Source organism: Papilio xuthus, unplaced genomic scaffold (assembly GCF_000836235.2).
Source record: "Papilio xuthus unplaced genomic scaffold, Pxut_1.1 DF828952.1, whole genome shotgun sequence".
Classification (NCBI taxonomy): Eukaryota; Metazoa; Arthropoda; class Insecta; order Lepidoptera; family Papilionidae; genus Papilio; species Papilio xuthus.
Genome location: NW_013529697.1, coordinates 6,673,904 through 6,699,716, shown reverse-complemented (window position 1 = coordinate 6,699,716; position 25,813 = coordinate 6,673,904). Strand labels below are relative to the sequence as shown.

The 25,813-nt window shown below is 34.7% G+C and overlaps 1 protein-coding gene across 2 annotated transcripts in view; it reads right to left on the bottom strand.

Annotated features, from left to right (window-relative positions):
- Positions 1-25,813, bottom strand: part of LOC106125466 (CUGBP Elav-like family member 1) — a 257,820-nt gene that overhangs the window by 206,008 nt on the left and 25,999 nt on the right. For both annotated transcript variants that reach the window (XM_013322725.1, XM_013322741.1), the window contains exon 3: positions 24,821-24,887. In XM_013322725.1, the coding sequence (XP_013178179.1) occupies positions 24,821-24,887 (67 nt within the window). The remainder of the gene's footprint in view (positions 1-24,820; positions 24,888-25,813) is intronic.

The following is a 25,813-nucleotide window of genomic DNA, read 5'->3' as shown; positions in this document are numbered from 1 at the left end:
TTTTATTATTGACTAAGATAGATATTGAAGACTTTTTTAGACATTTTCTTAAAGGCAATCTCTTAGAAGGCTAGATTAATGGATCTAAATAAAAGCTTTCGAGGTCAATCCTAATGGTTCTAGCTGACAAATATTACAAAGGATATAGGAATCGACCACAAAAACTTCGAATTTAAGTCTAGTTTGAACAGTACTAAATTCTGCTGTATTGCGAAAAAGACGCAGATTTTGCAAACCTCTCTTGACTCATCTATATTCATACATCTTATGCAACATTCAAGGCGTAAGTCGTAATCAGCTGCCAGTACCAGTGTGATTTTCGATTTACATACGTACATTTATCCCACGTTTTTACGGTGAAGGGGAACCTTGTGATGCAACCTGCACATATTTGCGAAGAAATTTAAAAGATGTGTGTGAAGTCAAACAACCTGCATTGGGCCAGCGTGAATGACTATAGCCTAGTCACTCCTAACTTAGGGTAGGCTCCGAGCTCAGTGGGGACGTACAGTGAGCTGATGATGATGTAACATTCAACTATTAATATTGGACATTAAACATCAGTAAAAACCCAATCGTAAGATTGTTACTAGTCCTTTTTGGTCTGAATATTGTGCGATTATTCAACCGTTTCATATAATTTATCGAAAAGATTCCAGTCGACGATCGCACAAAGCACTCGACCAATGTGTCCCCAGACTCCATTACAGGTAAATTATATCACAACGCAATATAACAAAGTGCGGCTCGACCACCATACCCATCGGGACGCGGGCTCTCATTAAAGAACAATTAATAAGGGGCGGAACAAAAAACCGCACGAGCCGCGCCACCCGCGTTGTCCTAATGAATGTAGTCATGCGTTTTATTAAACCGACCACGTGTCGGACAACTGTTATCATTTTTATAACGACAACGCTAACACTAATGTAATAAGGACTAAAATTGTCTCGCCCTCAGAGTCGATTCGTATTATTGGAATGGAGATGGCGTCTTGCCCATTCATAATTCTGTTATGAGAGCTGTTGTTGTTTTGCTTTTTTATTGAACGTTGGAATTGTTTTTTTAGTCTTGGAAAATGAGATATTAGAAGAAGAAGCGCTTTAAAATGCTACGAATTACTACTGAAATAGATTAACTTTGCTTTAAATAAACTATGAAAGATTTTAATTGTTAAAAACATTTACCGAAGAACAAAACCATTAAAAGCAGGAATGATTCATTTATTTATTATATCTCTATGTGTGCGTTTTTCAGAACATACTAATTTTGCAACAAAACACTAACCTAAGAATAGTATAAATATACGCGCGCAAATATTTACACGGTCGATTTTGGTATGAAAGGTTAGTCAGAACTGAAGTGTCCTTGTCATCTAGAAGATTCACAAGTTGTCAACGTGACACTTCACTCTATTATCCAACAAAATTGAATTGCTATGGCATTTCATGTAACGTTAGAACAAACAATACTGACGACATTTTTGTTTGTTTATTCAATTGTACACGCTTTGTTCAACCTTCACTTTTAAACGATATGATAATTCCAAGATAGCAAAGACGTTTGCATAACAACAAAAAAATAACAAAGAATAAATTCAAATAGTAAAATTATCCCCGTATAACACTCGTATGATATCGTATTTGGTAGAATCCGTACTGAGTTGACTGACAGATACTGACTCTCAAAATAAAAAAATCACAACTAGGATTAAATAGTTTTAATAAAAAAACACTACAAAACACGTAACTAAAACATTTACTTACGCGATATGGCCACGCATGGCACGTACAGCTTATTGTTATTTCTAGGGTAATAATATTTATTTAATTTTTTAAATAGACAAAATATAGTTAATAAAAAAACATACTGCAATTTATTTACTTGTTTTACTTTTGTTCTAGTTTAAAATAGAAATTAACAAAGGTATAAACAACAATAACATACGTTCCAATTTCCACAAAAACATTAATATAAACTGATTTACTTTTAAATAAACGCTAAAGAGGATTAAAATAATTGAAGCATGGTCGTATTTATTCCTTGTAGCCCACTCGGGCTCTTAACAATGTTTATAAAGCGCTTTGTAAACAGAGCATGAGAAAATCCGGTTAATTGAAATTTCCTTTTCTACCTGTTCTTAATATTTGCGATCTTAGAATTTCCTTAACCGACTTTGTGTTTCTATAAATAAAACACAAACATCATACTAAAGTTGTCAATTAACCCCATTTTACCGGCGAATCGCAATTATCCCAGTAATAGTCTTTCCTTATCGACCATTCCCCTTTACCAGGATTCTGTAAATTACAAATTTCACCAATCCGCTATGCATTAGCCCGGAGGACTTACCATTCAAAATCTGCGTACAATCGGCCATGATCGAATTATTACAGGTTACATGGTTTCCCAATAATGTAACTGACAGTGAAATATCGCATATATGGCCACCAAACAACAGTACTACTTACAAAATCAAATGTAACACAACACTGAACTGACACGTATTACGCGGGAGTCGATACCCGTAGACGACTACACCGCGTCCTTCCGAGCCGACCGCTACGGCGATACTGCCGCCCGCCTAAAGCGTGCCCCCGCCCGCCCTTACAGGGCCTTTCTTTGTTTCGCATCCCCTCCTCGTGGTACATATTTTAATCTCATTCGCCGCGATAGCGCGTTTGTCAATCGACTCGAAGACGCGAAGGCGATAATTGGTAGTCGGTGTGATTGCTTCTCGTTTTAGTTGAGAGGTACAAAAGTGAGGGAGTCGCGCCATTAATTGAATTCAATTAACAGCTGTTCATTAACAAGTTACGTAGGAAAAAAAAATAAGTTTCCACATAATACTTTAGCTACCCCTCTTAGTAATATAACCGTATATGTCTCTCTCTTTTAAATATAATAGAACGAAAATAATGCCAATATTTTATTAGTTGTTTTTACAGTGTAAACTGACATTAATACTGTCAAAGCTAAATGTATATTTTTCATTTCATCGATGATAAAATTTGAAATTATATTAGTTTTGTAAACATCGAAATTATATGCTCAGTCAAAACATTATTATTAGGGGTTAATATAAAATTTATAGCTAAATCAATTTACGAAGATATTTTCTAAGATATTCAGTTAATAAAACTCAATTTATGTCTACGCGACTAAGGATTGGATCATGATATATAAAATTCTCTATTAAGGTAATCCATCAAAGCTCTCATAGAACATTTTCTTTGCATGAAATATTAAATAAACTACAGAAAGTAGGTACATTTACCATTTTTATATATTTAAATTGTTAATATTAGTAACATAATCTTCTTAACGTGCTTTTTGAGCTTTTAATCATTCACAACTTTTTATCCGAAGCGGCGGTGATAGGAATAAAAATATGATTCTATAACTGTCATCCTCATCATCATCAGCTCAATATACGTCCCCAACGAGGGGCTCGGAGCCTACCCTAATTTAAGAGTGGTTAGGCCATAGTCAACTGGCCCAGCGCGGGTTGGTTGACTTCACACATATCTTTAAATTTCTTCTCAGATATGTGTAGGTTGCATCACGATGTTTTCCTTCACCGTAAGAACTTCGGATAAATGTACATATGTATATCTGGATCGAAAACCACATTGGTATATGGCAGGATTCGAACCCAGGTCCTGCAGATTGCAAGTCAAGTGGACCCCTGAGCTACCGACGATCGCGTATTCTATAACTGCATTGCGTATTATCTAGTATCTTTTTTTTTTCTTAAACAGGAGGTGACACATACAAAACTTAGTTTAATCAAACATATTGATCGTGTACAATAATAATTATGCGCTTTCAAAACGTGAACCGAATGAGCTCCAAGCTTTATTGGGGACGCGTCAAATAATTGATTAATGATGTTGCAGCAATGTTTTAGTTCTGTTGTGATCATTGTTGGATATTACAAGCGTCAAAAAAAATTGTGAACAAACAATTAAAACCAGCAATCACGAGTCATTAATAAAGGAGATTTTAAGTGTAAAATTCTTATACTAATTCTACACTAAGGTGGACATTTTAGGTATTCTGAGTGCAATAAGTTTACTCAGTATATAGAAATATAATGCCAATAACTCTTTAAAATATTTTTCTAAAACAGTAGTATACCAATACTAATTAAAAAATGTATACCGTCCTCATAACTTACAAACTTATTAACAAGAATCAAAAAAATGTCTTCTTATCGACGTATAAATTTAATCACTATAGAAAACCACTCTCTAACTAAGACGTATCAAATCCTGATACATTCTAAATCTTTCTTTATCCCCACTCAATGTGACATATCTATTGAAGCTTATTTCATACAATCGAACGTTACTATGGATACGTTAGTACATACATTGCTCTCTTAACGACGTGTGATATAAATTCGCTTCACATTGCTCGCTTCATGCGGCAGATGCCACAAATCTGAGCTGTCGCGTACGTACGAGCGTCAATGAATAATGCATAGTGTTCGCGATCACCGGCGCTCTGTCAGTTGCTCGTTTGCCGTACAAAGGTTAGAACGTAAACATGAGTCTTTGGAGGACAAACCATAATAGTTTGCATTTCATGGTATACGTCCGTCTAAATTAACTGCCTTATAATTAAGAAGTTAAGGTTCAAACCTCAAACAGTGTCGGTTACCATGACCTCAAGTGAATTTCGTGTGACGTCAGAAAAACTTATTTAATTTATATAAATTACGAGCTGTCCCAACTCCGTCCGCGCAGAGTGAAAAAAAAAAATTAGTAGCCTATGTGTTGTTTCAGAATATGCTTTACATCTATGCCAAATTTTGGCGATATCCGTTTAGCCGTTCTGGAGATACCTTCAAACAAACATCCAACCAACCAAACATACTCATTTATAATATTAGTAAGATGAAACTTTTAACCTTCGATTGTCGTCAAATCCTTATTCAGCAAATAATTTACCTTTGCCCATGGACTGCACTTATTTGCCAAAACAATTAAATTGAAAGAAACCTAATAAGTAACAATTAAAATCTAAAACCTTGCGGGAACCAAGCGGTCCTGCAAAAGATAATAAAATGTTGCTGCACAATTAAAAAAGGATTTCTTTTGATATACACACTGTCCAGTTTGGATTACAACTGAGTTGTTTTAAAACTACAATAAGTAAGTCGGTAGTGTTTGTTTAACAAACAAATACTTTTATTAACTCCTACTCTATCTACTCTATCGGTCAACTATTTATATAAACGTATCTAGTAATATAAAAAAGAGGAAAGATTTGATTGTTTGCTTGCATTACACCGGCTACTGAATCGATTTGACAACCATTTTACTGTTAGGAAGCTTCACTATTCCAGGATGAGTTTTATTTCTCGCAAAATCCTTTAAATTTCGCACGCAAGAAGTCCCAGGTAACTACTAGTATTAAATATACATAAATTTACCAATTTCGATATTTCCTATATCTGGGTTCAAAAATATCCTCACCACAATATTAAAATGCCTACGAGCAACGTTGTTCTTTTGAGCGTTCTCAAGTTTCCGATAGTAGCCTTAGACTACAAAGAGTTTATTAACGAAAACTCTTTAAATATAACCAATTAAATGGACTTATTTTAGAAAAGATGAAGAAATAAACACGGAAAAAATAATTTTCTATCAACAGCAGCTGGAGTGCCTGGACCTGGTTCAGTATATTTCTGGACTATCTATTTCGGGATGTTTGTTACCAACTTTTGCCGTCGATATTTTAACGTTCGATATCATAATTTCGTCAAAAATAATTACTTTGTTTTCTTTCATATCATTTGATATGTCATATTAGTACCAATTTACAAAAATCAATGACAAACATTAAGCGTATTACGTACAGTATGTTAGGTGTAAATCTAATCATCACTTCGCAGTATACGGTGTCGGGCGCCGTGCCGCTCCAGCGATCGTGTTAGTTAGTGGGATGCTGTAGGTTTAATTAAACCGGTCGTGTTGCAGTTACGCGCACCGGCCGCCCTCAGTGCATCCTTACTGATCCTCGCTAAAGGTGAGCTAGAGTCATCGTATGAACATATCTTGATGTTACTACGCTGGATTAATTGTACAATTTATTTCCTATACTTTTGCTGTTAAGTGTTTTTGTTTCATTTATGCAAACTAAATAGAGATATGCTGTAAAATATTTTGTTGCTATTTTTCGCCCGCGACTTCGTCCGCGTCGTATTAAAAAACCTTAATTCGTAGCCTACGTGGACCTAATATCAGCGAGATCTATGCAGCCGTTATGGAGATATCTCCAAACAAACATTCGTATGTATATTATTAGTGTTATATAGTTTAAATAAGATTGTCAATATGACATTATTTTTACCTAATTGTTTTATCAAACAACGCGTAACAATGATAATAACACATTTTCATTCCGTATGATTATAGAAAACTGCAACGTACGAGTCTAGACTAGTTTTAATTATCAAAATTTGTACACAGTATTCACGGCAATCGAAATTACATACAATTCCGTATTCCATTCATTGATCGATAGAACGTGCGAGCACACATGCACACTTGTTTACTATGAGAGTTCACGATACGTCCGCTCACCCGTTAACATATACGCGTACTTCGCGTTGCCTAGCAACCAGACGCTTTGAAGTACACCCTGCAACGATACAACTGGATATCGAACACCGGTAAAGTGAGAATCGGGGAATTTATAAAACTCCCCCTACGTCGTTAGGACGGAATGAATGCGAACAAAATTGCCAGCCAAATATTTGTTTCGAGGGCATAGAAGCTTGCAAAAATATGTTTATAAACACTTTAGTTAATTAAGTCTCGAGTGTAGTTTAAGAAGTGTAAATAATTACAAAGTTGTAATGCAGGACGTATGCATTCACGCAACTCTAGTAGCCTGTGGTTATGATTGATTGCTAAGACTCGTGCAGAATAACATAAAGCCTAATCTGATTACAACACACGTATTCCACCTCTAGTACCACAATATTTAATGTACTAAAATATTGAAATGTTACTTACCGAACATAGTAAACGATCGACGAAGAGGATAAAAAAGCATAATGAACTTCAAAAATGTACAGAACTGACAATAACTTTCGATATGTCACGTAATTGTCACGGGATAGTTCTGTACATTTTTAAAATTTCTTTATGGAATCGTTTCGGGGCGAATGCACTTAGTCTAGCCCCCTGAAAGCTATTTTTCTAAGATCCTATATGATAAAAGAGTAAGACACGAAAGAGGTTGAGGTATAACGCTGTCAGTTTATTAATTACGTCATCAACAGGCTGGTAGGGCAATGGAAAACGCGTCCGTCAACAGCCGGCCGGCAATAAAACAAGGTGAAGCGATGGCGACAGGACGCGCCGACGTGCGTGATTGATCACATAGTGCATGCTAGCTTCTACAAACAGCGTTTACATTGAAATTTACAAATTATAATATTCAATTATAATAATACTCGTAATCATTTATAATACGCTCCTGTTCCTTTGCGAGTCCAATTTTATTTTACAAAAACTTTCAGCTCCCGGCAAGATTAATGAAGATCAGTAAAATACTGACAATTCTTTAGAAGACAGTCTTTAACTCACGACAATAACAGTTTGTTTCTAAGACCAAAATCTTTATATAAAACATATCGTCACCCCTGTTATTATCTTTGACAAAACAAAGATGTTTTAAAATGAGATTTCCAAAAACCCACAGTCAATCCTTTAATAACCGTGATTTCAACATATTTTAATATTTTTATAATCAAATAATAAAACAAAAGTTGCAGCACAACCGTTTAATCTTCATGTAAAAACATAAACAGTCATTCTCGTGTATTAAAAGTAATATTTTCCTTTAAAGGCCTTCATAATAAATGCGAACAAAACCGCGCACTACAACGGCGACCCGTGAGGCTCGCGTGTTTTCGACGCGGTTTTTAATTGGAACAGATTTTGCGGTCGGCTAAGGAAAATAATTTTTAAGAATAAATAAATTAAGCATTCACCGAGGACCTCAGCTGAAGAATATTAATTTAGCAAAGTTGTTTCAACGTATTCCGAGTTAATTGGAAAATTGTTATTTGATTAAACGTATATCAAGATTTTTTCATTTCGTTTTACTTAGAATTTTCAATGTCTAAAAATTTTTAAACCAACGATAATTAACGCCCTAAAGGCTGATATGAAGATGAAACGTGACTTGCTGTTATGAAAACTATTGTAAATTCTTATTTATTAGGTGGAAATATATCATATATGTAGACCTATGAAATAGTAGACTCTTTGTTTTTAATTTTTTTCTTTTTTTTTTCTCAATTAAAATTTATTATGTGACCATTTAGTATTAACACCTATTATGTCATCAATTTAGGACATTTTCAACAAATTAGAATAGTATTTTTACAAATGCAACAAAATGATAACGTTTACATAATATAGATGTTAAAAATCTTTCTTAAATTTGTATTCCCGTGTAAAAATACTAAATTACAGAAAACAAACGTTCAGTAACTCGGTTAAAAGAAACGTAGGGTCGGTGATTGAAAGCGCGGCGTGTCGGTTCTAATTTTTCGGCCGTCTGTGGTCCGCACCGGCACAATTTCCCTTCGCAGCCGTTATAATTTGTCCAAATTACGGCCGCCCGACCGACCGTAAATTATACCGACGGACAGCGAGACTGATACATACTGACCGCTGATAGCAATAAACGTTGCCCTGATATGAGGGATTGTTTTTTACTTTATTATTAACAAATGCATTATCTTTAGGTCACTCTATAATCGACGAATATCTTATTTCTATTTTTTACTATTTATATGTCTGATTCCTAGACTAGCTAACGCTTGCGACTCCGTCCGCGCGGAATTAAAAACCACATAATAAGTAGCCTATGTGTTTTCCAGACTGTGTTCTAAATCTATGCCAAATTTCAGCAAGATCCATGCAGTAATTTCAAATATACCTTCAAACAAACATCTATCCATACATCTAAACATTCGCATTTATAATATTAGTAAGATAAATTACGCCTTTTTACATATTGATTTTCTTATAACAATTTAGAGCGACCTTCAATATAGTTTTTGAAGCTTTATCTACATTCATAATGTGTTAATAAAGTCTTTGTTGTTCTTTGTTATATACAAACAGCATGAGAGAAATGAGAATAGGATAGCTATTCAGATGCTACGCCACAATGGGACGGAGACAGGAGGCCGTTCCGGACGTATTTGTGTCGTTGTTCGTTATTTATGAAGTGTTCAGTATCCACATATTCTAGCAATTCCTTTGTATCGCATTCGACCTTGTTGATTTCTTTGATAAATTTTCCGAGCTGCTTTCCTCAGATATATATTTTTTAATCTGTACATTTTGATAATTGAAATTCATCGTCTGTCGTCGGTACAAAAAGAAGTTACAATACTATGTTTTCGAGAGATATAGAGTAATTTTATTTATAGATAAAGTTACTACTAATTATTTTATTGTTATTTTGTATGTTTTTTTGACAATTTTTTTTTATATCATAAGGTGGCAAACGAGCGAGCGGCCACCTGGAATCGCTGAAATAGCGAAGTGACCGTTGCCCATAGACATAAGCAATTGCATATGGGTTGCCTACCTTTAATCGACGGAGGAGAGGATGCACAGAAAGAAAATATTTTCCCTTTCCATGCATGCTCTCATCCGGAAAGTCCACTTCCACTACCCATCCTTTCCTTTTAAAGAAAAGACTGGGAAGGGAAAGAGGACTAAATTAGGCCTCCGGGACGCACACTCATCAGACGAAACGCGGAATTGCTTCCACTTCACGCCTGTCTTCTGTGTGGTCGTGGTATTTTACCGGGCGAGCCGGGCCAATTGGTGCGAAGATGTTAAAGCGGACTCTACTACTGTTAAATTCAAACTGTGATTTCTTCCTATTACCTCTAGACTCCAATTCTATCTAACTAATATTATAAATGCGAGTGTTTGGATGGATGGATGTTTATTACAAGGTATCTCCAGAACGGCTGCATGTATTTTTCTGAAATTTGACACAGATGTAGCATAAAACCTTTAAGAACATATAGGCTAGTAATAAAGTTTTTTTTTAATTCCTCCCAGACAGAGTCGCGGGGGCAGCTATTACTTTATAGAAGCGGTTCTAATCTAAAATTTACTAAGCGACACTGTTATAATTTGTTAGAGTGTTACTTTCTAAATATTCAAATTGTAACATAAAATGTAATAGTTAAAATAATATTTAAATAGTGAACCCAAACTTTCTTTTCAGCTTTAATGCAGAATAAGTTTCCAAAGTTATTTCGCGAGTTCGTGAAAGATTTAAGACTTTTAAACGGATTAAAATTTGCCTTCGTAGAGAGAGGAGACAAAGGGACGTTCGGACGGCGTGACACCGACAATAGAGTTGGCACACTTATGATTAACCCACGTAAAGTAATATAAAGTCAATGGCCTTGATAAAGAAATAATATTTCGAATTCGTTTTTTTTTCTTAGTAGTAATTTAATGTAAAAATAAAGGTCAACATTTAAATGCCAGTTTTTTCCCATTATAATACTTATTAGTTATTTAGTATAAAATCAGATAAAATGTAGGTAAATTAATATTGATAAAACTGCAGTTTCGAATGGCTGTCAATAATCATAGCAGTGTAATAATCTTCCAAGGCCAAAAAGTCCGAAATAATCAAATTTTGAATAAAAATGAATCTCAATTTGTAAAAGAATCTGATTGATTACAGATCCCAATTGAATTTATGAAGCGAACTAATGCAAATCGTGCAAGGGATCGAGAAGAACGCAGGAAAAGATATTCCAGCAATGATTGATGAGGCCAGCAACAGGTACTCCTGTAGGAATTCAACGTACGAGCGCTGCTCCTGCCATCTCTCGACCGAATGTTGAAACAATTTTAAACTTTCTCAAATATAACATACTATAATAAATCATTTTCTATGTTTTAGTATTAAATAGAATTTCAACTCATTTTGAAACAAGAAAATTGAAATTTAACATCGAGTTAATATTTAGGAATTGAATAAATCATACCGAAGACAAAACACCTGTCTGTGTGTCCGCAAGGCCGCGTTTGTTCCGTGTAGTCTCCGCAACGGCCAGACCGATTTTGACGGGACTTGGACTGGAAGGTAGCTGATGCACACAGGCATATTAGAGGCAACTTTTTATTAGTTCTGTACTGACTAAGTCACAGGCGACTGCTAGTGTATAATATGTACGTACTCCAAAACTATAAGTTATACTCAATTCTCGCTGTTGTTTGGAATAAACATTCAGTAATCCCTAACTTAATTTTCTTCTTAGAGTTTATTCTTGAAAAACACCTTTTTACTTATGAAACTTCGTCGTGTTGTATTTTATTCACGACGTAAAAAGAAACCCAGTAAGCTGACTTTGATCTTCTTACGATCAGTTTGAAAGTTCTCGAGTACATCCATTGTAGCGATAACAGTGACTTGTTAGCTAGTGTTGTATATATAAAAGTTTATCACTTTCACGAGTTTAATTTAATTTCTCAACTGTTGTTTTTTTTCTCGTTATTTTTAGGACAGTAGTTAAATTTAAAGACGCAGACGTACAATGTTTCTATAGATATCATGACTCGCCGTGTCAAAATTAACGAAATAATAAAAAATAAAATAAAAATTGCCTAAGGTAAAAGGTACCTTGTTAGAAAACATGAAATGTTGAAATGAGGTCGAGTTTATGAATCTTCGAATTGGTTTCGATGGATTTTATAGAAGTACAAAGTTATGGTTTTAATACGTACACTGCGGCCAACTCGCCTTGTCCAGTAAAATACTTAATAATACATATCTTTGAATTTCTTCTCAGATATCTGGAGGTTGCATCACGATGTTTTCCTTCACCGTAAGAACGTCGGACTAATGTACATATGTAAATTAGAAATCAAAAACACATTGGTACATGGCGGGATTCGAACCCTGGACCTGCAGTTTGCAAGTCAAGTGCTTGACCCCTGAGTCACAGACGCTCTTTGTCCTGACATATTTAGTCATATTTATCTACATCTCTATCTATACATAATTATGATTTATAAATGTAATAAAATACACATTTTAAATAGCTTTAAAATACGTAAGTCCATACGTTTAACAAATCACAAAGTCACAATGTATGTGATATCACTGCTCGAGTAAACATACAACAAAGTACCCTCAAAGTTTAAATTTACGAGCTGTTGGACGAATGAGAATAGTTTGCCTCGACAACCTAACCATCTAACTTCGAAACTGTACTTAACGTGTTTATTTATAAAGGCAATTAAAATATAATCTATTTTAAACTGAAGATCGATTATCCATCGACACTGAAAATTAATGCTACGAAGTGCTACGAATAGTAATGTAGCATATTACTGTATAGCTTTTATTAAAGACTAGCTGTCGTCTGCGACTCCGTACGCGCGAAATAAAAAAAAAAAACTTAACTAGTAGTAACCTATGTGTTCGTCTAGACTATATGAATGCAAAATTTCATCGATATCTGTTCAGCCGTTCTGGAGATACCTTCAAATCATCCATCTACCCATTCATGCATTTATCCTAACATTCGCATTTTAAATATTAGTAAGATTGTTACTCGTTAGAAAATTGATTTAAATTTATTTCTTTAGTATTACGTTCTATGTTCAATGAAACAATTACTTATGTAAATACAGAAGTTAATCGTATATTACTAAAACTCATTATTTTACGGTCCATAAACAGAGGTCAAAGCAGTAAAATCTTTCCGTACTCGAGTGGCCGGTTGTACCGCATTAGCGGTAAATATTTATGACGGTTGAACTTAGGCTGGGCTTACACGGAGTGACCAGAGCGAATGCTACAACACAGAACGGTCGCGAAAACGAGACGCGGTCTCACGTAAGCGGACTGGAATTTAGGTGCGTGTATGTAAATCGTACCCAAAGCCGAATCTTTCAGTACAAATTTGGGATGTGTACAGTCGTTAACTAAAATGGATACTGTATAAAAAAATACAAATTAACATTATACATAGCAATGTACGTAATATGTCAACAACATCCTTGTTTTAGTCAGTAAAAGTAGAGACGAATATATTAATAATTTATTTGAAATCCAAAAACTCTAGAAAATATCCAGTGTTTTAATTTGTTTCCTTTAAAAATATTCAAATATTCGTTAAAAATATACAATAATATACACACATGGCATCTACCTATATAAGATTCAATCTGCCGTATTAATAGCTACAACACAGTACTGGTATTTTATATGACCTAAAAAATAAATATTTTTAATTTACATAATTAACATTAAATTCTTAATACACTATTGAGTACAATTGTACTAAGTAGGCACATATAATTCAGTTCACGCGTGGCTGATCCACAAGTATTGCGCCCCTCAGGCCCCTGGGACAGGTAAATTACGAGCACCTTCAGTTTTGGAAAGTGATTTAATATAAAACAGTAGACCTATTGTCCATTAGGATTGAGACTAGATAGAGGCTAGATAAAGTCTAGCCAAAAATTGCGCAATGAATTTATTAATCACCTATAAGGAATAGGTAAGGTTTATTCAGTGAAATTAATTATAAGAAATATGTGATTTCTATTACTCTTTTATAGGTTAATTGGGTATTTCAATTACATATTATATCTAGCTTGAGCGTGCGACTACGTCGGCGCTGAATTAAAAGAAAAACTTGTTAAGTAGCCTATGTGATGTTCTACATCTATTGTAAATTTCAATTAGATCCATGCTGTTTTGAAGATACATTGTAACAAACATGCATCCAAACATCCAAACTTTCGTTTTTCTTTTTGTGCGAGTTACACTTCACTTGTACTTAAATAAGGCGTTAATTTGAACAGTCTACCTATCTATCTACTCAGCCATGAGACGCCCACTGCTGGGCATAGGCCTCCCCCAAAGATCGCCACGATGACCGATCTTGTGCCATCCGTATCCAGGACGCTCCCGCAACCTTGACCACGTCATTGGCGTGGCGATTACGGCAAATCCCCCCAAGTATGATTTAAACAGTAATCGCAAGCAATACAATATACAAATTGAACGTATTTAAACACAGAATTATAACACCCTAGATACAAATATAAGATACAAAATTAACACAAAGAAAGTGGGATAACAAATTCGTAGATACAAACTGAGATAAAAACAAAACATTCCTGTATTAAATAAATTTCTCCACGTCACATGTTTAGCATTCGCCTGTGCTTGTCGGGGCCGATTCAATTTGATCACTATAACCGCCTTCCAACTGTCGCGAAGTTACCAACGCGACCCCCACATCCACTCATATACAGGAGGTCCTAGTTGTAGCGGATTTACTAAGGTAAAAGCTTCAGTCTTTCTAGGACGTCTTGAAAGAATTGTACAAAGAGAGCTCACAAATACGTTGACCGAAAATAATTTAAGGCAATTAACCACTCTATCCAAGGTTGTTTAGTAAGGGAACTAGATGACCTAAAATATTATTTAAATGACAAGATACTTTTTAAACCAAGTGAAATAAAGATTAAAAATTTTAGAATTGTAACATCTTGAAGAATTTTGTAGTTAACAAATAAGACAAGGTGAGCTAACGTGAAATATTAATCTTAAGACCTTTTAAAACAATCCATTATTTTGTCCAACGGAATTCGCTCCATGTGGTTCCCCACCTGTTTTTCAAGACCGCAGACGGAGTTCACTAAGAGGTGTTTGTATTGAAATTGATTTATGGAAATTTCTCAGCGAAGACGCGTCGTCTACCAAGAGTTGATGTTAGCTGTACTCAAAACGAGTGTATTAAGTTTTTACGATTCAAATATGCTGAAGAAACTTTATAACAAGTTATGATGGAATAATAAACAGAAACCAAAGATGGAAGAATAATACTTAAAAAAATACTGCTCAACTTGGATAAGGTTACCTACACCCGATTCGATTACATACACCCCTCCTATTTCCTCTTCCCAACTCTTCTTACAAAAAAAACGTGGTAAGGGTTAAAGGACTAAAATTAGGCCTGTATCATGCACACGCATCAAAAGAAACACGGAATGACTTCCACTTCACACCTATCTTCTGTGTGGTCGTGGTTCTTCACAAGTCGAGCCAGCTGTAAGCTGTCAGCAAATATAAAAGATGTTATACTGGGTTTAAAATCTAATTTATTACACCTCAATTAAGTCAAAATACGTATTTACATAATAAATATCGCTCCAGGGTGTAAACTGGCAATGAAATACAAGACGCTAATCACTTTATTGGCGTCAAATTGATTGATACATGCTCAAGCCCACATTTCATAGCCTACCAAAGATGTACGCTAATAATATTCAAATCTCCGGGGGTTAGGGGTCCATGAAACGGTTTAAATCCGAAACAACTAAATTACTCATAGCTACGAAGCTGAGATTAAGTTTGATGATTGTATATGAAAGGAGACATGAATAATATGAGAGTAAAGACCAAAATAGATAGGTATTTGGTGGACAAAAACCTGATGCGCTAACCCCACATGCATATTAAATTATTCAAACTTTCGTGAGACTTTATACTAAACTGATATATAAACACGGCTAAACACTCACGTATATTCGACCGGTGGCGGCACCGATTAGTTTCGAGCCCATCGGGGGCCCTTCATCAGGATGAGTGGTGAGTGACACCACCACTTTTCCACATGCATAGTATAAGTAAAGGAAGATATTGAAGATTTGTAGACAATTTAAAATTATCAAGAGAAATTACGCACTCAATTTTGAAGAATAAGAACTTTTAATATATAGTATGTTTAATATACCGATTGTTTTAATAAACTTTAAATCATACTGTATTACCCCATAAAATATAATTTGACACTGTCGTCTCTGATTGAAATTACGGACCTCAAAATGGTTATATGTTTCACTGTAAAGTGGTATCACCACACTGATTTGGATATGGGTAGTGTAGTGTTATTATTCGTTTATTCGTCCGCATAGAATTTTGTAAGAATAGTTATAATAATATCTCAATAGCGATGACTTGACAAGAATCTGCACCTTTCGTTATTCACGGTATGTAAGAGTTGCCGTATATTTAAGAAAAACTTATTTGAAAGTCTAAGATTTTTACGGTAAGGCCCATAAATATTAATCTTTGACACATACATGACATTAATAAAATGTCTATATTTCTTACTATACTTCGGGCAGAGTCATCAGGCGTTATCGGTCGATTAAACATTGGGATTAGCATCAGGGGTTCACATCTGCGTCCCTATCATATTTCAATATAAACAAGGGGTAACGGACCAAACTTCGACCGAATATTCGGTCATACAGATATAATGTTCATATATCTTCTATAAATACTTCGTGAGCCCTTTAAATGTAGCTAATATAATTAATTAGTTTTCAAAACTAACAACACATTGGCATTTTAAACCTTTAGTTATGCTCGGCCATAAAGGGATAATTACAAACTGGTACCGGTAATGAAAAAATCACAACGAAGAACGGAGTTTTAGCAAAGTTTGTGAGGATTGAAAGTGCGGGTAGTTTTATATTTTGACAGAGCGCCTCGAGAGTTCTGATTAAAAATCTTACTGCATGCCAATGTCTCGCAACTGGACAGCATCCAAAGTCTACTGATTAAAAACCAAGCAGTCGAATGAAAAAACTTTTATAACAACTTCCAACACTTCCCGATTTCATGTTATACGCTTGGATTGTAGTCAAAAAAATGCAGAGATCTTTCAATGTGTTTGTAAATTTAACCGTATAATTCTACTGTTGTGACACTTGTTTAAATATTGTTGTCTGTGTTTTGTCAAATATAATGAAAGGGATGACAATAAGAACTAGTACAAGAGTCAACGCATTGTAATTCTACGGTTAAAAAGGAATTTTAGCTACAACATATTCATTCAATGACAATTGAAGGTTAAAGCGCATTGCTCAATTCTTCGCCCATGCGACATCGTCGTGCTTCGCTATCGCAGCGGCGATTGAGTGGGATTAAGGCGATGGCGAGACGATGCCGCGGCGATCGCGAGGCACGTCAGTGTCGTGTGGGCGAAGTGTTGACAAGTCGGCGTTAACCCGTTATCTTTAATAATCCCGCGTGCACTAGATAATTGGAAATAGACACGGTTGCATTCATATTACAAAGTTCATTCATGTATTTGAGCGCGTGCGTGTGAGTTAATACACTCATTACATTTAGTTGTGTGAGTGAGATTAAATTAAAGCTGACTTATCACTGGCAGTTTGACAAAAGTTTTGAAGCCCATTGAATTAAAAGAACATCAGAATTTTAGCAGTGAATTAATAAATGCATGATCATATCATGTAAAATAATAAAAGAAAATAATAACCCATAAAAGTTAAGAGATTTTTTTTACAATTTTAAAATTCTTAGAAAACACAATAAAAACACTATTTTCGCAAGGTATACTTTTATATTCTTCTACTAAAAACGTATAGTTAAAAAGCACTTGAGAGCACACAATAAGTACAAGTTAGCGTACCTGAGCCAATAACTTAGCTTAACGACACGCCTCGAAAGCGTAGAGCGCGACGAATTCTCATGGCCACGACTTACGAGTAATGGAATATGGAATAAAACATTATTATTGGAGATTTATTTTGTCATATCTACAATAATGTTAACCCTATTGACCGCTATCTGCCAATCACACCAGTCTAGTCTAGTCGAGCTAAAAAGGTCTATATTTAGACGTTTTATTAGACGTTTTTTACGACGTACATCCTTTTAATGGATAAAAATGAGTTTCCTAGTAACAGGAAGATAATTAAATATGATAGATCTTATCTTAATAATATTAAATGCGAAAGTTTGGTTGTATGTATGGATGGATGTTTATTTGAAGGTATCTCCAGAACAGCTCAACGGACCTTGATGTAGAACATAGTCTGGAAGAACACATAAGCTACTAATTAAGTTTTTTTATTCTGCGCAAACAGAGTCGCGGGCGACTGCTAGTATTCATATAAAATTACGTGTTAATGATAACAAAACATTAATCAACACGAGATAGGAAACTCGGTAATCCTGCCACTGGGCGGCCAATGTTAATTAAACAAATTAGTTGGGAGTTCGGTGTAAAAGCTCGCGACAAATTCCAAGTTTTAAGAGTACGGGCCGCGCGTACGTGAGTAATTTACTAATGCACCAGAGTCGCTCGCCAGCCGCGCCGACAGCGGCGCGCGGCTAAATGAAACCAGGAAAGTGGCTACATAACGCGCGCGGAGCGGGAATAGCAAAAAACTTCAGGTTAATTATTTACAATATTTCAAACTGAAATAAATCAACTGTATCTAAAGATAAATAACATTAGTTTTTCATATGGTTTTGTAATTGAAATAGTCAGCTAAAATATTATACTTGAGCCTTTAGTGCAGGACCCTCAATCAACATTTAAAATTTTGGTAATCCAAAACCTTTTTACTACATACATGGAAATCCATTCTCCAAAAATAAAACTTAAAAGTTCTATGGAGAACGGACTAACTATCCTATGATGTGATACATTATGAACAGATTAAAAATATTTAAAAAACATAAAAAGTACACCTTTACAAACTGCAATGTACATGATATGATTATAATAAAAATTCTCGCGTCCGTACAACGTTTTACCAACACTATGTCCCCATGCGAATACGTTGGCACCCGCTCAGTGCAAGCAAAGTCTCGCATCATATTTGCAGCTTTCATTACAGATATTAAAAAGCCATTGCGCAGATAACTCGCAATGCATAAGGACACTGCATCAAAGAAATGCTCAGTTCTCTCGCGTATTGATATGTGACTGACAAACGATTATTAATATATGTAATATCGAATCAGGGTTCTACTTCTTGTGAATGTCATTTAATCTATACTATACTAACTATCGCCCGCGATTGCGTTTGCGCGGAATAAAAAAAAAACTTACTGACTAGATTATGTGTTTTCCCAGACTATGTTCTACATCTGTGCCAAATTTCATCAAGATCAGTGGAACCGTTCCAGAGATACCTTCAAACAAACATACATCCATCCATCTAAAAATTCGCATTTATTATATTAGTAAAAAGTATGATTATGAAGATAAAATTTTTGACTGTGTAGTATTAAACAGGCTACTGAACCTGTTTGTAACATTCTTTCACTGTTGGGAAGCAACACTAACCTCGACATATTTATATAACGTATTTATGCCTAGATTTTTTTAATTCCATGAAGACAGAGTCGCGGGCACTTGCTATTATTTTTATAAAATAATGCAACTTTACAAAGATCACAGTTTCATGTTTGTACCTTATGCGTTCTATCACTGGATTATCATGAAACTTTGATGACGTTAGACAAGTTTTGTGAACAACACAGGCTTGTGAGTCAAACATTTTTCTAGCAATAATTAGACTTTGGTCTTGCAATGCATGTCGGTTTAAGCTAGTAAAACGAAAAATCAATCTTCAAATTATAAAACACACAAACATTAAAGCTTGTTGTAAAATATCAACGCGAATTCTAAAGTTTCAATTCAAAATATTGGAAGTCATATATCTCATTCTATGTCCAATCACCTTCAAGCGATAAAAGCGCTCCGACTTTTTACGATTACTTCGATCAGAATTGAAGTTGAACATCTAGATAAAATTAAAGCTGATTGGTCGATGGAAGCGATAGTTTTTTTTTCAAACAAGCTAGCGGCTACAGGATTAAGGATCGATAATTGGGTTCAAAAGTGATCGATTACGCCATTGCTAGTTACTGATAAAGGCAACACGTTAACAGCTGACGTAATTGAAAATTGACCCGCTCCGTGCATAGTTACTGGATTTAATAACAGATAAGAGAATAGAAGCGTGTTGGACGCGAAATGTTGAGGTTAGATTGCTGACCGGATAGACGGTCCTTTTGTTATTCTGCTGTGATGCTTCTGTCGAGATTACGTTGAGATAGTTTGTTGAATACATGATTCTTTGTAAACTCTACCTATGATTTAAATATTTAATTTTTATCTTGTTCCGAACCTTTATAGATCTAATAAAAGAAACAAAAGAAGCCTGATTTATTGTTAGGGTTGATAAAATCTTTATAAGTAATGTTACTGACTTTTGACAGCCCTTTGAGGTTTCGTTTTATATGCTATATATTTGTAAGCATCTATAATAGAATTATACAATCTGGAAAGTAGTTTGAAATATAATAAACTCCAAGAGAATTTACCCCTCATGATTTTCCAAGGGCTCAGCCGCCCAGACCAGTCGACAAGTTCTCTCATAAATAAAGTTGTCGAGTGCCCTCGTCTATACTCAGATACGACAAGACGCCCGTTTCTTGTTACCATGAGAGCGGGAAATAAATTTGGAAATACGATTTCGTGAAATACTACGTTATACATTGCTTGCTAACCTCGGTACATCGTTAGCAATACTAGACGTTCCTACGCAATGTATTGTGTAAATAGGCGAAAGTTTATAAGTAAAATTATCACATATTTAGAAATAGCAGTAGCAACTTTGACAAGTACAGTGTACAAACGAGACGTTCACTAGCGATTTATTTCACGTTGCTTTGTCAGAAACTTATACGCGTAAAATTATACAGGTTTATTTTCAGATTTATATTCTTATAATACTCAGTTCTCGAGAATAAAATTGTGGTATTTGTATGATATTGCTTTTTGCTTTAATACTATTGTACAAAGCTTACTCGAGATTAAAGTATATATATATATATATATATATATATATTTAATGTAATATTTTCGTATTATGAATTTCATGACAATTTCTTAATAAAACCATTATCTTTTGATCTCTTACAACTCATCATTCATAATCATATTCTACAGATAATCTATTATTTGATCCATTTAGCAACTTGTAACAGCAGCAAGGTAATGAATATCAAAATTTAATGGTTATTGAAAAATTATAGAGAAGACGGAACATTTTAATGGCCTCCGCAGTGAGTCAGGCTAGACGTGGACTAATCAGAACCCTAGGTAATACCGGTAGCCTGGCGACCACTGATTGCTTATCGATCCTCGGAGACTCGCGATAATGATAGTTTTGATATTGATGGCCGGCTTGAGAGCGCACTCACACAGTTCATTAACACTAAAAGACAAATATAAGCGATTGCAAACATATGCAAAAATTTAGACAACCCTAATAGTTTTGATCGTTTTATCAATAATTTTCCTCTGTCTTGTGCTCTATTTTCAAACTAATCATTTTATAAAATGGCTGAAAATGTATACTGGACTACGCCTTACGACAAATAGATGAGTTTTTAATTTAAAATTAAAAAAAGATCAGATTCTATAATTTTTTTTTTAATAAATGAAATTTGAAGAGTGATTTAAAATACATATTTTACCATAACAAGTCTGTATAATTTAGTTGTATACAAATACAATAGGCTCTAAATTATAAATCGCTTATGCGAAGAGCGTTTAAAACAGGTAGCATCTTATTTCGTAATGAGTATATGTCATGTTGTGTTTAGGGAACATACCCATACTACGTGACCTATTTTTTTAGTTGTCATTAGTTGTTCTTATTCATAATTCACTAGTAATTTAAGTATGCATGCAGTCTTAAATAACTCACAATTATTTAAGACTGCATGCATACTTAAATTACTAGTGAATTATGAATAAGAACAACTAATGACTACGTGAGAAAAATCTAACCCCCCCGCTCCTGTTACTGACCGTAGTATTTTAAAAACTCCGCTCCCCCTCCGCCCTAAACGGGTCACGTAGTATGGGTACCTTCCCTTAGTAGCTCTTACTGCAGCTGCGCGTGACTATTAGCTAATGGCGTTTGTCAAATACAATGCAGATTGTATTGCCTAATCCTTGTGAGACGTTTCGGCCATTGTTTACTAATTGATCTGTTTCGGTAATTAATGTCCAGGTGTGACTTATTTGTTGCACATTCAGTGTAAACGCAAAGCATATGTCTCCTATAATATGGATATCAAAATGTCGCACTATACCATCGTGCCTTCAACTTAGACGTAGCTAAGTAAACAATTGAGTAGTTAGTCGATAACAGAGTAAAAGCCTGTACACGTGGAGCGGAGCACTTAGCTTTCATTATTTGCATAAGCTACGTTTAACGTTGTTTGTCGTGAGACATTGTTATCCAATTACTATGCAGTGATTTTGCCCACTAGAGTGCTTTTCATTAACCCTAAAAGTTTTTATAATATAATAAAAAAAAATTATAACAATTGAAAAATTTTATCAATATCCATTTAACCGTTCTGGAACTACGATTAAACATCCCATCCAAACATTCGTATTAATTTTATCAGTAAGAATGTTTTACGATTATTCAAACCCACAGATGTTAGAAATGAAAATACTTATCTGGATTATAACAACGTATAAAACACAACGACTTGTCAACAATCACTTTTATATGCATGCAATAACATTAAGTCAAGATGTCTGTACTTCAGAAACAAAGTAGTCTTGTTTACAATAGAAATAGAAGCCATTTGAAAGAAGTACCTATTGTCATAAGCTTCGTTACAGTTGAAGATACGAAGACGTATTGTTGTTAACATCTTATGACTATTTTATAACTAACTTTTCTTTGAAGAGTTTAATAAAAAATAATTGGAGTTATTTAAAAGTTTAATTGTCAGGGATTCGTTCACCTTTCTATCTGTTTAACAATGTCTAGTCGAATTATAATCTAACCAAGTTCACAAGCTGTCGACGACATACATTACTTAATTAATGTGCTAATCCCTATACGAGAATAGCTGACAGTGTTCTATATAAGTACCTGTATAGATCGCCGTTGGGGCGTGAAGTGCCGTCCGCCTCAGCGCGTGATTAGCGTTGACCGCGCGTGAAGACGCGCTCCAGAGACGAGGGGTCGCACCTACCTGATTGATTACACGACTCAAAGACCCCCTGACCTGACCCCCTGTCCTCTTAACGCATTCTATACAAATTGTACTATTTATTCACTAGCCTATATGTCCCTATTGTTCTACATTGTATTTGCCTATACTTAATCTGTAAACTGTTTAATTGTTTGGTTCTGCATACTTTAACAACAGAATTATGATATCTTGGTAATATTAAAAATGCGAATGTTTAGATGGATGGATGAATGGATATTTGTTTGAAGGTATCCCAGAAACGGCTGAACGGATCTCGCTGAAATCTCATTATCGCGCATCTCTCATAGATGTAGAAAATAGTTTGGAAAAACAAATAGGCTACTTATTGAGTTTTTTTTATTCCGCGCGGACGGAGTCGCGGGCGACAGCTAGTAGGAAATTAATTTTAAAACAAATTATTAGACGTGTTTACAAGATATACATTGTTCACTTAGATAGACCTAAAGCTTGTTGTACAAACAAAGCGAAGCGAAGCATTTGCTATTTACATAAGCTGAGCGCTCCACGATGTTTACAGCAAAACCTTGTTTCACATTTACTCTTATTTGGTTTGAACTAAGACTGCCTTTAACTAACGGTAAATTTTCACGGGTCTAGGTTTAGTAGTAGAAAACGGCATATTTGATTTTAATTAATATACTATATACAAGTGTAGATTCGTAGGAAAACGTAGATGTTACGATTTAAATAGTCTCATTAAAAGTATAGTACGAAATAGAATATTATGTATAAAGATACGTTTGATAAAATTGCTATGTTTTCATTCAGCTTTAAAATATCTTACACAAAGAATAAATACATGAAATACCAAAGTAACAACAGACGGCACATTTCAGTCAGTAAGAATATTTCAAAAAGATGTGGCAGAAATATTTTCCAATAATAAAATCTATAACGGCGCGAGATCAATATAGGATCAAACACATGCTCCTCCCGACAGAGACTGCAGTACATAATACATTTGTTACTTTCTCAAATCATATTTCTGACAATATCATTTCGTGAGTCGACGTACCATGAAATACGCCTTGAGTGACTCGGCACAAGATGCCGCTACTAAAAACGCCAGGTATGTTGTACACAGAAAGATATAATATAAGCTAACTGTTGCTATTTAATAATATCAAACCCACAACTAACAGTGGCTAAATAATGAATAAATAAAAACAAACAGTATTTTGACGTACTAACATTATAAATGCGAATGTTTGGTTAGATGGATGGATGTTTGTAGGTATCTCAAGAACAGCTGAACGGATCTCTATGAATTTGGTATACATATAGAACATAGTCTGGTAGAATCCATAGGCTACCAATTCTGTTTGTTTTTAATAATGTGCAGACATACAATCAGAAATACTATAATATTAATGTTATCTATCTACAATTTGTTTCCATGCACAAGTGTTACAAATGCTATGTTCGAAATTGTTAGCAATGAAAAGTATATCTTTACGTGGCTTACAATCTTAACAGTACTCGCCCTTTACAAAGCGTAGTTCGCGTTGTAATATTTCACCCCCTTTTCCCTCTGCTCGAATCATGGAACTTCTTTTACAGTGATTTGATGATATTGCACTTTGACGAATAGAGGAATTTGGGATGAGCACGGAAGCGAAAAAAAAGAAAAACAAGATGGATGACGTCAGTTGCAAGAATAGCGAGATTTCCTCGAAGTTGGAAAGGACCCTTCCGTCGAAGTCGCTATCAAAAGGATAATTTTATATGACAAGTAAAAAGGTCGACTTAAGCGCTTTGTTGTGACACATTATACTGATGAGATTATATATATATATATATTGTAAGTATATAAGGATTTTTCATACACATTTTTTGCATTAAACAGAGTACTTTTTTTACCTACCTGTCAGTTACTCCAGTTAAAGCCTTATAATCCTGGACCTCCATGTCTCCCATGTACTGCGTAAAATCTGCAAACAAAAAATAAGCGTCAATATTTTACAAAAAAATAATGATATATTTTACTATGAACAGTACGTGCTATAATTTGTAGAGTAGATTTTTAGAAGTATTTATGTTAAATATATAAGATTTTTAAATTATTTTTATGTATATGAGTAGTTATGTAGTAACATATAAACATATTATGATTTACTCGTTATGACGTCGTGCCGCGCCCACTTCTCCGCCGCATTAACTCAAGGCGTATATATTTTTGGAGCACAAAAATAGATCCTTCAGAATATAAATAGTAGCACTCTGTCACAGTCTTCCGTAAAACAAATCGATCCATTTAGTGAAAAACATCTAAAACACGTGACAGTAAAGATCACATTTTAGTCAATCCTAAATTTACTTACATGGAAACTCTATAAAACAGTTTGTTTTGTATTTGTAAAATTTCATTACATATTAGTAACTTTATGGTATACAATGATTTTATAACAGGATTGATATGTAGTCGTGCAATAATTCCTGTTTTAATAGATAGAAAAATCATCAGATTTAACAAATTTTTATACAAAAAGCATATTAAAAATAAAACGCGCAAGATGGCGATCATTGGAGTTATTAATATCGAAAAGATTTGAAATCTATGCATACAGTCGACAGCTACGCGGCTTCGCGTTGAGTATGGTGCCGATTTGCGATTCGCATCACGCCGCCTCCCTTCGGTGACGGGGCGAGCGACAAATCACGCTTGCCGCTACCGTGCCACCGTGGCCGCGCTCTAAATGAATATTGACATCCCACTAGCGGTGAACGGGTTGAATTGATAATCGACTCGTCGCAGTCATGGGGTTAAAATTGACTAGACAATTTTCTCTGATAGTTTTTTGAGCTTTTTCCATTTGATGAATAATGTTACTACTGTCTTTAATAAATAACGAGTTTG